Source organism: Pseudophryne corroboree, chromosome 4 (genome assembly GCF_028390025.1).
Source record: "Pseudophryne corroboree isolate aPseCor3 chromosome 4, aPseCor3.hap2, whole genome shotgun sequence".
NCBI classification, from domain to species: Eukaryota; Metazoa; Chordata; class Amphibia; order Anura; family Myobatrachidae; genus Pseudophryne; species Pseudophryne corroboree.
The window spans coordinates 935,045,095-935,058,238 of NC_086447.1; the positions used below are offsets into that span (position 1 = coordinate 935,045,095).

Here is a 13,144-nt window from a genome sequence, read left to right on the forward strand (position 1 = left end):
CATACGCAGTTGTAAAGGGTCATTCATGTTGCAATAACCCCGCCCTCGGCGGCAGTGCGCATGCGCAGGTACCATCCTGCATATGCACAACCGCCAAATGCATTTGGTTCGCAGCGGGTGCGAAAGCCTTTGCCTGATTAACGCCACTGGAGCATTGTCGGGGGGGGGGGGGGGGGGGGTGCAGGGAAAACAGGGGTGGGAGGGCGGCATTTTTGGGGCGGTTGCATAGCGTCACACTCAGCTGCTTCAACAAGAAAAATTGCGGCTGACCACCTGCATACGCACCCTACAGTAGCTGCAGGGGATCATCTATAATTGCAGCGATCACAATGTAAATTGCGGCCGCAGCTGGTGGCGGCCATTTAGCATACTGGGAGGCCTTGCCCTGCAATGGGCAGCCCACAGCATGCAAACAAACGGATTGCAAATTCTGCTTTTTATCAAAATTTGCAATCCGTATTGAATAACTCCCACAGCGGCTTACTTGTAACAGACATTGGGGCTAATTCAGACCTGATCGTTGCTGTGTGTTTCCACACAGCAGGCAATCAGGTCTGAACTGCGCATGCGCAGGTACTGCAGTGCACCGGCGCATGCCAGAGATGCTATCGGCATCTCAGCCCAGCGATTGCCTCTGATTGACAGACAGAGGCGGTCGCTGGGTGGGAGGGGGCGGGCCGGCGGCATTCGGCCACCGTTTTTGGGGCACGGTCCGGGCAATGCAAACATGCCCAGACCGTGCGGGGGGCGACCCGGAGAGTAACGAGTAACTCCCTGCCAGTGCGCAGGGGCTGTGCTGGTAGGGAGCAACTCTTCAGGTACAAAAACATCGCCGCTGTGCAATGCTTTTGTACCTTGGCGGTGGGGAGGGGGGGGGGGGTCAGACATGCGGGGCGGAAATTTTGCATGACTATGATCAGGTCTATAGAGTACAGAGCAATGACTGTGTCAGGTCTATAGAGTACAGAGCAACGACTGTGTCAGGTCTATAGAGTACAGAGCAACGACTGTGTCAGGTCTGTAGAGTATGGAGCAATGACTGTGTCAGGTCTATAGAGTATGGAGCAACGACTGTGTCAGGTCTATAGAGTACAGAGCAACGACTGTGTCTGGTCTATAGAGTATGGAGCAACGACTGTGTCAGGTCTATAGAGTACAGAGCAACGACTGTGTCAGGTCTATAGAGCACAGAGCAATGACTGTGTCAGGTCTATAGAGCACAGAGCAATAACTGTGTCAGGTCTATAGAGTACAGAGCAACGACTGTGTCAGGTCTATAGAGTACAGAGCAACGACTGTGTCAGGTCTATAGAGTACAGGGCAACGACTGTGTCAGGTCTATAGAGTACAGAGCAACGACTGTGTCAGGTCTATAGAGTACAGAGCAACGACTGTGTCAGGTCTATAGAGTACAGAGCAACGACTGTGTCAGGTCTATAGAGTACAGAGCAACGACTGTGTCAGGTCTATAGAGTACAGAGCAACGACTGTGTCAGGTCTATAGAGTACAGAGCAACGACTGTGTCAGGTCTATAGAGTACAGAGCAACGACTGTGTCAGGTCTATAGAGTACAGAGCAACGACTGTGTCAGGTCTATAGAGTACAGAGCAACGACTGTGTCAGGTCTATAGAGTACAGAGCAACGACTGTGTCAGGTCTATAGAGTACAGAGCAACGACTGTGTCAGGTCTATAGAGTACAGGGCAATGACTGTGTCAGGTCTATAGAGTACAGAGCAACGACTGTGTCAGGTCTATAGAGTACAGGGCAACGACTGTGTCAGGTCTATAGAGTACAGAGCAACGACTGTGTCAGGTCTATAGAGTACAGAGCAACGACTGTGTCAGGTCTATAGAGTACAGAGCAACGACTGTGTCAGGTCTATAGAGTACAGAGCAACGACTGTGTAAGGTCTATAGAGTGCAGAGCAACGACTGTGTCAGGTCTATAAAGTACAGAGCAACGACTGTGTCAGGTCTATAGAGTGCAGAGCAATGACTGTGTCAGGTCTATAAAGTACAGAGCAACGACTGTGTCAGGTCTATAGAGTACAGAGCAACGACTGTGTCAGGTCTATAGAGTACAGAGCAACGACTGTGTCAGGTCTATAGAGTACAGGGCAACGACTGTGTCAGGTCTATAGAGTACAGAGCAACGACTGTGTCAGGTCTATAGAGTACAGAGCAACGACTGTGTCAGGTCTATAGAGTACAGAGCAATGACTGTGTCAGGTCTATAGAGTACAGGGTAACGACTGTGTAAGGTCTATAGAGTACAGAGCAACGACTGTGTCAGGTCTATAGAGTACAGAGCAACGACTGTGTCAGGTCTATAGAGTACAGAGCAACGACTGTGTCAGGTCTATAGAGTACAGAGCAACGACTGTGTCAGGTCTATAGAGTACAGAGCAACGACTGTGTCAGGTCTATAGAGTACAGAGCAATGACTGTGTCAGGTCTATAGAGTACAGGGTAACGACTGTGTAAGGTCTATAGAGTACAGAGCAACGACTGTGTCAGGTCTATAGAGTACAGAGCAACGACTGTGTCAGGTCTATAGAGTACAGAGCAACGACTGTGTCAGGTCTATAGAGTACAGAGCAACGACTGTGTCAGGTCTATAGAGTACAGAGCAACGACTGTGTCAGGTCTATAGAGTACAGAGCAACGACTGTGTCAGGTCTATAGAGTACAGAGCAATGACTGTGTCAGGTCTATAGAGTACAGAGCAACGACTGTGTCAGGTCTATAGAGTACAGGGCAATGACTGTGTCAGGTCTATAGAGTACAGAGCAACGACTGTGTCAGGTCTATAGAGTACAGGGCAACGACTGTGTCAGGTCTATAGAGTACAGAGCAACGACTGTGTCAGGTCTATAGAGTACAGAGCAACGACTGTGTAAGGTCTATAGAGTGCAGAGCAATGACTGTGTCAGGTCTATAGAGTACAGAGCAACGACTGTGTCAGGTCTATAGAGTACAGAGCAACGACTGTGTCAGGTATATAAAGTACAGAGCAACGACTGTGTCAGGTCTATAGAGTACAGAGCAACGACTGTGTCAGGTCTATAGAGTACAGAGCAACGACTGTGTCAGGTCTGTAGAGTATGGAGCAATGACTGTGTCAGGTCTATAGAGTATGGAGCAACGACTGTGTCAGGTCTATAGAGTACAGAGCAACGACTGTGTCAGGTCTATAGAGTACAGGGCAATGACTGTGTCAGGTCTATAGAGTACAGAGCAACGACTGTGTCAGGTCTATAGAGTACAGGGCAACGACTGTGTCAGGTCTATAGAGTACAGAGCAACGACTGTGTCAGGTCTATAGAGTACAGAGCAACGACTGTGTAAGGTCTATAGAGTGCAGAGCAATGACTGTGTCAGGTCTATAGAGTACAGAGCAACGACTGTGTCAGGTCTATAGAGTACAGAGCAACGACTGTGTCAGGTCTATAAAGTACAGAGCAACGACTGTGTCAGGTCTATAGAGTATGGAGCAATTACTGTGTCAGGTCTATAGAGTACAGGGCAATGACTGTGTCAGGTCTATAGAGTACAGAGCAACGACTGTGTCAGGTCTATAAAGTACAGAGCAACGACTGTGTCAGGTCTATAGAGTACAGAGCAATGACTGTGTCAGGTCTATAGAGTACAGAGCAACGACTGTGTCAGGTCTATAGAGTACGGAGCAACGACTGTGTCAGGTCTATAGAGTACAGAGCAATGACTGTGTCAGGTCTATAGAGTACGGAGCAACGACTGTGTCAGGTCTATAGAGTACAGAGCAACGACTGTGTCAGGTCTATAGAGTACGGAGCAACGACTGTGTCAGGTCTATAGAGTACAGAGCAACGACTGTGTCAGGTCTATAGAGTACAGAGCAACGACTGTGTCAGGTCTATAGAGTACAGAGCAACGACTGTGTCAGGTCTGTAGAGTATGGAGCAATGACTGTGTCAGGTCTATAGAGTATGGAGCAACGACTGTGTCAGGTCTATAGAGTACAGAGCAACGACTGTGTCAGGTCTATAGAGTACAGGGCAATGACTGTGTCAGGTCTATAGAGTACAGAGCAACGACTGTGTCAGGTCTATAGAGTACAGGGCAACGACTGTGTCAGGTCTATAGAGTACAGAGCAACGACTGTGTCAGGTCTATAGAGTACAGAGCAACGACTGTGTAAGGTCTATAGAGTGCAGAGCAATGACTGTGTCAGGTCTATAGAGTACAGAGCAACGACTGTGTCAGGTCTATAGAGTACAGAGCAACGACTGTGTCAGGTCTATAAAGTACAGAGCAACGACTGTGTCAGGTCTATAGAGTATGGAGCAATTACTGTGTCAGGTCTATAGAGTACAGGGCAATGACTGTGTCAGGTCTATAGAGTACAGAGCAACGACTGTGTCAGGTCTATAAAGTACAGAGCAACGACTGTGTCAGGTCTATAGAGTACAGAGCAACGACTGTGTCAGGTCTATAGAGTACAGAGCAACGACTGTGTCAGGTCTATAGAGTACGGAGCAACGACTGTGTCAGGTCTATAGAGTACAGAGCAATGACTGTGTCAGGTCTATAGAGTACGGAGCAACGACTGTGTCAGGTCTATAGAGTGCAGAGCAATGACTGTGTCAGGTCTATAGAGTACAGAGCAACGACTGTGTCAGGTCTATAGAGTACAGAGCAACGACTGTGTCAGGTCTATAGAGTACGGAGCAACGACTGTGTCAGGTCTATAGAGTACAGAGCAACGACTGTGTCAGGTCTATAGAGTGCAGAGCAATGACTGTGTCAGGTCTATAGAGTACAGAGCAACGACTGTGTCAGGTCTATAGAGTACAGAGCAACGACTGTGTCAGGTCTATAGAGTACGGAGCAACGACTGTGTCAGGTCTATAGAGTACAGAGCAACGACTGTGTCAGGTCTATAGAGTACAGAGCAACGACTGTGTCAGGTCTATAGAGTACAGAGCAACGACTGTGTCAGGTCTATAGAGTACAGAGCAACGACTGTGTCAGGTCTATAGAGTACAGAGCAATGACTGTGTCAGGTCTATAGAGTACAGAGCAACGACTGTGTCAGGTCTATAGAGTACAGGGCAATGACTGTGTCAGGTCTATAGAGTACAGAGCAACGACTGTGTCAGGTCTATAGAGTACAGGGCAACGACTGTGTCAGGTCTATAGAGTACAGAGCAACGACTGTGTCAGGTCTATAGAGTACAGAGCAACGACTGTGTAAGGTCTATAGAGTGCAGAGCAATGACTGTGTCAGGTCTATAGAGTACAGAGCAACGACTGTGTCAGGTCTATAGAGTACAGAGCAACGACTGTGTCAGGTATATAAAGTACAGAGCAACGACTGTGTCAGGTCTATAGAGTACAGAGCAACGACTGTGTCAGGTCTATAGAGTACAGAGCAACGACTGTGTCAGGTCTGTAGAGTATGGAGCAATGACTGTGTCAGGTCTATAGAGTATGGAGCAACGACTGTGTCAGGTCTATAGAGTACAGAGCAACGACTGTGTCAGGTCTATAGAGTACAGGGCAACGACTGTGTCAGGTCTATAGAGTACAGAGCAACGACTGTGTCAGGTCTATAGAGTACAGGGCAACGACTGTGTCAGGTCTATAGAGTACAGAGCAACGACTGTGTCAGGTCTATAGAGTACAGAGCAACGACTGTGTAAGGTCTATAGAGTGCAGAGCAATGACTGTGTCAGGTCTATAGAGTACAGAGCAACGACTGTGTCAGGTCTATAGAGTACAGAGCAACGACTGTGTCAGGTCTATAAAGTACAGAGCAACGACTGTGTCAGGTCTATAGAGTATGGAGCAATTACTGTGTCAGGTCTATAGAGTACAGGGCAATGACTGTGTCAGGTCTATAGAGTACAGAGCAACGACTGTGTCAGGTCTATAAAGAACAGAGCAACGACTGTGTCAGGTCTATAGAGTACAGAGCAACGACTGTGTCAGGTCTATAGAGTACAGAGCAACGACTGTGTCAGGTCTATAGAGTACGGAGCAACGACTGTGTCAGGTCTATAGAGTACAGAGCAATGACTGTGTCAGGTCTATAGAGTACGGAGCAACGACTGTGTCAGGTCTATAGAGTACAGAGCAACGACTGTGTCAGGTCTATAGAGTATGGAGCAACGACTGTGTCAGGTCTATAGAGTACAGAGCAACGACTGTGTCAGGTCTATAGAGTACAGAGCAACGACTGTGTCAGGTCTATAGAGTACAGAGCAACGACTGTGTCAGGTCTGTAGAGTATGGAGCAATGACTGTGTCAGGTCTATAGAGTATGGAGCAACGACTGTGTCAGGTCTATAGAGTACAGAGCAACGACTGTGTCAGGTCTATAGAGTACGGAGCAACGACTGTGTCAGGTCTATAGAGTATGGAGCAACGACTGTGTCAGGTCTATAGAGTACAGAGCAACGACTGTGTCAGGTCTATAGAGTACAGAGCAACGACTGTGTCAGGTCTATAGAGTACAGAGCAACGACTGTGTCAGGTCTATAGAGTACAGAGCAACGACTGTGTCAGGTCTATAGAGTACAGAGCAATGACCAGGATATTTATATGGTTAGCTGCACTAATGTCCAGGCATGAGGACACTGGTGGTTTGACAAGTGCCATCATGCCGGGAAAGGCTTATTGGAACCTGTAGGCCACCTGTTGAAAAACAGCTAATTGCAGGACAAAATCCAAGGTTTTTCCTGCAAAACGTGCAAATACTAGCTTTCCGGAACGTGTAACAGGACCATAAAGGATAATTAGTCAGACCCTTAGGTGAAGATCAGATCATGTTTTATGACCAATTTGTGCAGAAGTCCTGGTGATTCCAGAGGGTTCACATACTTTCCTTTCCATTGCATATGTATAAATGCACATACAGTACACACACTACACAGAACACGTATAAGCATTGCTGTTATGTGTCCTCCTCACACATCATGTATGTATAGCCAGGTGTCATGTATGGCTGCTCACCTGTACGCTGAGGTGAATCCATGTCTGTGCAGGAAATCGCCCCTGTGTCATTACTGTTATAGGAGGCTGCAAACCATTTACTGTGCGATAATAAAACACCGTCTCCTTCTCCGAAATTGTGAGTTTCAGCACAATCTGCCCATCAGCCGACGTTTCCATCACACACCTTGAGAAGCAAATAGAAAAAAGATCAAAATCAAGTTCCTGCAAAACATTCTGGAATCAAATGCAGCCTGAACGCGTGGCGCTAATGCCCTCATATCGGAATAATGGGAAGGAGACGTATTATGTCTCTAATACTGTTACCTTCCCTGCTCTCTGCTTTGTGAGATATATATTTCATTTTCCTAAGCTCAGTCCAAGTCCTTCCATCATTCTGCGTCATCTCTAGCGGGACTGTAGCCTTTTATATTTATAGTATTGCCGTAACATGAGTGCGCCAAGCGTTGCACAACATAACCCAGCATAACTGATTGTACTCACGGGGCTGCATGGAAATAACGTGTATGTTCTCCAGTATGCAGAGATGGGCACATCATGAGAAGCTGCCGCCTCTGCACAGAGGTATAGGTATAGGAGACATAGGCAGCCGCCTTGGTCTCCACACCTTACCTCTGCTGGAGGTAGACCAGCTGTACCAGAGGTAGACCAGCTGTACCGGAGGCAGACCAGCTGTACCAGAGGTAGACCAGCTGTATCGAAGGCAGAACAGCTGTACCAGAGGAAGACCAGCTGTACCAGAGGTAGACCAGCTGTACCAGAGGTAGACCAGCTGTACCGGAGGCAGGCTACCTGTACCAGAGGTAGACCAGCTGTACCAGAGGCAGACCAGCTGTACCAGAGGCAGGACAGGCTCCAGGCCTACTAGCACCCTGAGCGAGAAAATTTCAAAGCGCCCCCTCCCATACTCATACGCTCCTGGGAAAGTGGGTTGGGCCTCCTGGGAAAGTGGGTGGGTCATCCTGGAAAAGTGGGCGGGCCTCCTGGTAAAGTGGGTTGGGCCTCCTGGGAAAGTGGGTGGGTCATCCTGGGAAAGTGGGCGGGCCTCCTGAGAAAGTGGGCGGGCCTCACAATTTCATATTATCAAACTATAAATAAATATATTTTCACACCCCCTCTACGCACACAATTAGCAGCCTTACACATAACAGCTACAGTAGTGTACCTTACACACAATGGCCCTCATTCCGAGTTGTTCGCTCGTTATTTTTCCTCGCATCGGTGCGATTAGTCGCAAACTGCGCATGCGCAACGTTCGCAGTGCGCCTGCGCCAAGTAAATTTGCTAAAAAGTTTGGTATTTTACTCACGGCTTAACGGAGAAATTTCTTCGTTCTGGTGATCGTAGTGTGATTGACAGGAAGTGGGTGTTTCTGGGCGGAAACTGGCCATTTTATGGGTGTGTGCAAAAAACGCAGCCGTTTCTGGGAAAAACGCGGGAGTGTCTGAAGAAACGGGGGAGTGTCTGGGCAAACGCTGGGTGTGTTTGTGACATCAAACCAGGAACGAAACTGACTGAACTGATCGCAGTGGCAGAGTAAGTCTCGAGCTACTCAGAAACTGCTAAGAAATTTCTATTCGCAATTCTGCTAATCTTGCGTTCGCAATTCTGCTAAACTAAGATTCACTCCCAGTAGGCGGCGGCTTAGCGTGTGTAAAGCTGCTAAAAGCCAATGGCCCTCATTCCGAGTTGATCGCTCGCTAGCTGCTTTTAGCAGCATTGCACACGTTAGGCCGCCGCCCTCTGGGAGTGTATCTTAGCTTAGCAGAAATGCGAACGAAAGATTAGCAATTCTGCTATTAAATATTTTCCTGCAGTTTCTGAGTAGCTCAAGACCTACTCCTAGATTGCGATCACCTCAGTCCGTTTAGTTCCTGGTTTGACGTCACAAACACACCCTGCGTTCGCCCAGACACTCCCCCGTTTCTCCAGCCACTACTGCGTTTTAGCCTGGCACGCCCCTGTGTAAAATTGCATAGTTTTGTGTGAAAATACTTAGTGTGTGCGCCCTGTGGCCCATACACGTGCGCAGAATCGCCCATTTTTAGCGTGATTGCTATTCTGCTAAAAACGGCAGGGAGCGATCAACTCGGAATGACCACCAATGTCTCCAGTATAGTGCCAGCTACACATAATGTCTACAGTAGTGCAGTGCCAGATGCACATGACATGCCCCCCAGCAGTGCCAGCTATACATGACATGCCCCGCAGCAGTGCCAAATGCACATGACATGCCCCCCAGCAGTGCCAGCTATACATGACATGCCCCGCAGCAGTGCCAGATAGACATGAACATGCCCCCCAGCAGTGCCAGCTACACATGACATGCCCCCCAGCAGTGCCAGATAGACATGACATGCCCCGCAGCAGTGCCAGCTACACATGACATGCCCCGCAGCAGTGCCAGATGCACATGACATGCCCCGCAGCAGTGCCAGATGCACATGACATGCCCCGCAGCAGTGCCAGATAGACATGACATGCCCCCCAGCAGTGCCAGATACACATGACATGCCCCGCAGCAGTGCCAGATAGACATGACATGCCCCACAGAAGTGCCAGATGCACATGACATGCCCCCCAGCAGTGCCAGATAGACATGACATGCCCCGCAGAAGTGCCAGATAGACATGACATGCCACCCAGCAGTGCCAGATGCACATGACATGCCCCCCAGCAGTGCCAGATGCACATGACATGCCCCCCAGCAGTGCCAGCTACACATGGAATGCCCCCCAGCAGTGCCAGCTACACATGACATGCCCCTCCAGCAGTGCCAGCTGCACATGACATGCCCCCCAGCAGTGCCAGCTGCACATGACATGCCCCCCAGCAGTGCCAGCTACACATGACATGTCCCCCCAGCAGTGCCAGCTGCACATGACATGCCCCCCAGCAGTGCCAGCTGCACATGACATGCCCCCCAGCAGTGCCAGCTGCACATGACATTCCCCCCAGCAGTGCCAGATACATAAATGCCCCCACAGTGCCAGATACATAAATGCCCCCACAGTGCCAGATATGCCCCCCACAGTGCCAGATAGCTAAATGCCCCCCACAGTGCCAGATAGTTAAATGCCCCCACAGTGCCAGAAATGCCCCCACAGTGCCAGATACATGAATTTACCCACAGTGCCAGATACATTAATGCCCCCCACAGTGCCAGATACATTAATGCTCCCTACAGTGCCAGATACATTAATACTCCCCACAGTGCCAGATAGATAAATGCCCCCCACAGTGCCAGATATGCCCCCACAGTGCCAGATACATTAATGCCCCCAGTGCTAGAAATGCCCCACAATGCCAGAAATGCCCCCACAGTGCCAGATACATTAATGCCCCCCATAGAGCCAGATAGAAAAATGCCCCCCACAGTGCCAGATATGCCCCCACAGTCCCAGATACATTAATGCCCCCACAGTGCCAGAAATGCCCCCACAGTGCCAGATACATTAATGCCCCCCACAGTGCCAGATAAATGAATGCACCTACAGTGCCAGATATGCCCCCACAGTGCCAGATACATTAATGCCCCCACAGTGCCAGAAATGCCCCCACAGTGCCAGATAGCTAAATGCCCCCCACAGTGCTAGATAGCTAAATGCCCCCCACTGTGCCAGATACATTTATGCCCCCACAGTGCCAGATACATTAATGCCCCCACAGTGCCAGAAATGCCCTCACAGTGCCAGATGCATTAATGCCACCCACAGTGCCAGATACATTAATGCCCCCCACAGTGCCAGATACATTAATGCTCCCCACAGTGCCAGATACATTAATGCCCCCCACAGTGCCAGATACATTAATTCCCCCACAGTGCCAGAAATGACCCCACAGTGCCAGATACATTAATGCCCCCACAGTGCCAGATAGCTAAATGCCCCCCACAGTGCCAGATAGCTAAATGACCCCCCCACAGTGCCAGATACATTAATGCCCCCCACAGTGCCAGATATGCCCCCACAATGTCAGATACATTAATGCCCCACACAGTGACAGATAGCTAAATGCCCCACACAGTGCCAGATAGCTAAATGCCCCCCACAGTGCCTGATAGATAAATGCCCCCCACAGTGCCAGATACATTAATGCCCCCTACTGTGCCAGATACATTAATGCCCCCACAGTGCCAGATACATTAATGCCCCCCACAGTGTCAGATACATTAATGCTCCCCCAGTGCCAGATACATTAATGCTCCCCACAGTGCCAGATAGATAATTGCCCCACACAGTGCCAGATATGCCCACAGTGCCAGATACATTAATGCCCCCACAGTGCTAGAAATGCCCCCACAGTGCCAGAAATGCCCCCACAGTGCCAGATACATTAATGCCCCTACAGTGCCAGATACATTAATACCCCCCATAGTGCCAGATAGATAAATACCCCCCACAGTGCCAGATATGCCCCCACAGTGCCAGATACATTAATGCCCCCACAGTGCCAGAAATGCCCCCACAGTGCCAAATACATTAATGCCCCCCCATAGTGCCAGATACATTAATGCCTCCCACAATGCCAGATAAATGCCCCCACAGTGCCAGATAAATGGCCCCACAGTGCCAGATACATTAATGCCCCCTACAGTGCCAGATACATTAATGCTCCCCACAGTGCCAAATAGATAAATGCCCCCACAGTGCCAGATACATTAATGCCCCCACAGTGCTAGAAATGCCCCCACAGCGCCAGATACATTAATGCCCCCATAGTGCCAGATACATTAATGCCCCCCACAATGCCAGATAAATGCCCCCACAGTGCCAGATAAATGTCCCCCACAGTGCCAGATACATTAATGCCCCCTACAGTGCCAGATACATTAATGCGCCCACAGTGCCAGATACATTAATGCCCCCCACAGTGCCAGATACATGAATGCTCCCCACAGTGCCAGATATATTAATGCCCCCACAGTGCTAGATATATTAATGCTCCCCACAGTGCCAGATACATTAATGCCCCCACAGTGCTAGAAATGCCCCCACAGTGCCAGAAATGCCCCCACAGTGCCAGATACATTAATGCGCCCACAGTGCCAGATACATTAATGCCCCCCACAGTGCCAGATACATGAATGCTCCCCACAGTGCCAGATACATTAATGCCCCCACAGTGCTAGATATATTAATGCTCCCCACAGTGCCAGATACATTAATGCCCCCACAGTGCCAGAAATGCCCCTACAGTGCCAGATACATTAATACCCCCCATAGTGCCAGATAGATAAATACCCCCCACAGTGCCAGATATACCCCCACAGTGCCAGATACATTAATGCCCCCACAGTGCCAGAAATGCCCCCACAGTGCCAGATACATTAATGCCCCCATAATGCCAGATACATTAATGCCCCCCACAATGCCAGATAAATGCCCCCACAGTGCCAGATAAATGCCCCCACAGTGCCAGATACATTAATGCCCCCCACAGTGCCACATATGCTCCCAGAGTACCTGCTGCAGATCTGTGCGCGCTGTCTGTGCTGCCTGAAAGTGAACTGTGCGCGCTGTGCGGTGTCTGACATCAGACGCCAGCGCCGCATAGCGCGCACAGATCCATTTACAGACAGAAGGCGGCGCAGGCTACAGGACAGGGCCAGCTCCAGGCTCCAACATGGCGGCGCAAGCGTGCGGCGCCCTTTTAGGGTGGTGCCCTGGGCGGCCGCTCGAGCCGAACATGCCTCGTGCCAGCCCTGGCTGTACCAGAGGCAGACCAGCTGTACCAGGGGCAGACCAGCTGTACCAGGGGCAGGCCAGATGTACCAGAGGCAGACCAGCTGTACCGGAGCCAGGCCAGCTGTACCAGAGGCAGACCAGCTATACCAGGGGCAGGCTAGCTATACCGGAGGCAGGCTAGCTGTATCAGAGGCAGACCAGCTGTACCAGAGGCAGGCTAGCTGTACCAGAGGCAGGCCAGATGTACCAGGGGCAGACTAGATGTACTGGAGGCAGACCAGCTATACCAGAGGCAGGTCATCTGTACCAGAGGCAGGTCATCTGTACCAGAGGCAGATCAGCTGTACTGTAGGCAGGATAGCTGTACCAGAGGCAAGACAGCTGTACCAGTGGCAGGCCAACTTTACCGGAGGCAGGCCAGCTGTACCGGAGGCAGACCAGATGTACCAGAGGCAGGC

The 13,144-nt window shown here is 50.0% G+C and overlaps 1 protein-coding gene across 1 annotated transcript in view; it reads right to left on the bottom strand.

The window, feature by feature from the left end:
• USH2A (usherin) overlaps positions 1–13,144 on the bottom strand; it is a 1,656,840-nt gene that overhangs the window by 1,620,648 nt on the left and 23,048 nt on the right. The window contains exon 2 of the mRNA XM_063919430.1: positions 7,000–7,165. Within this exon, the coding sequence (XP_063775500.1) occupies positions 7,000–7,165 (166 nt within the window). The remainder of the gene's footprint in view (positions 1–6,999; positions 7,166–13,144) is intronic.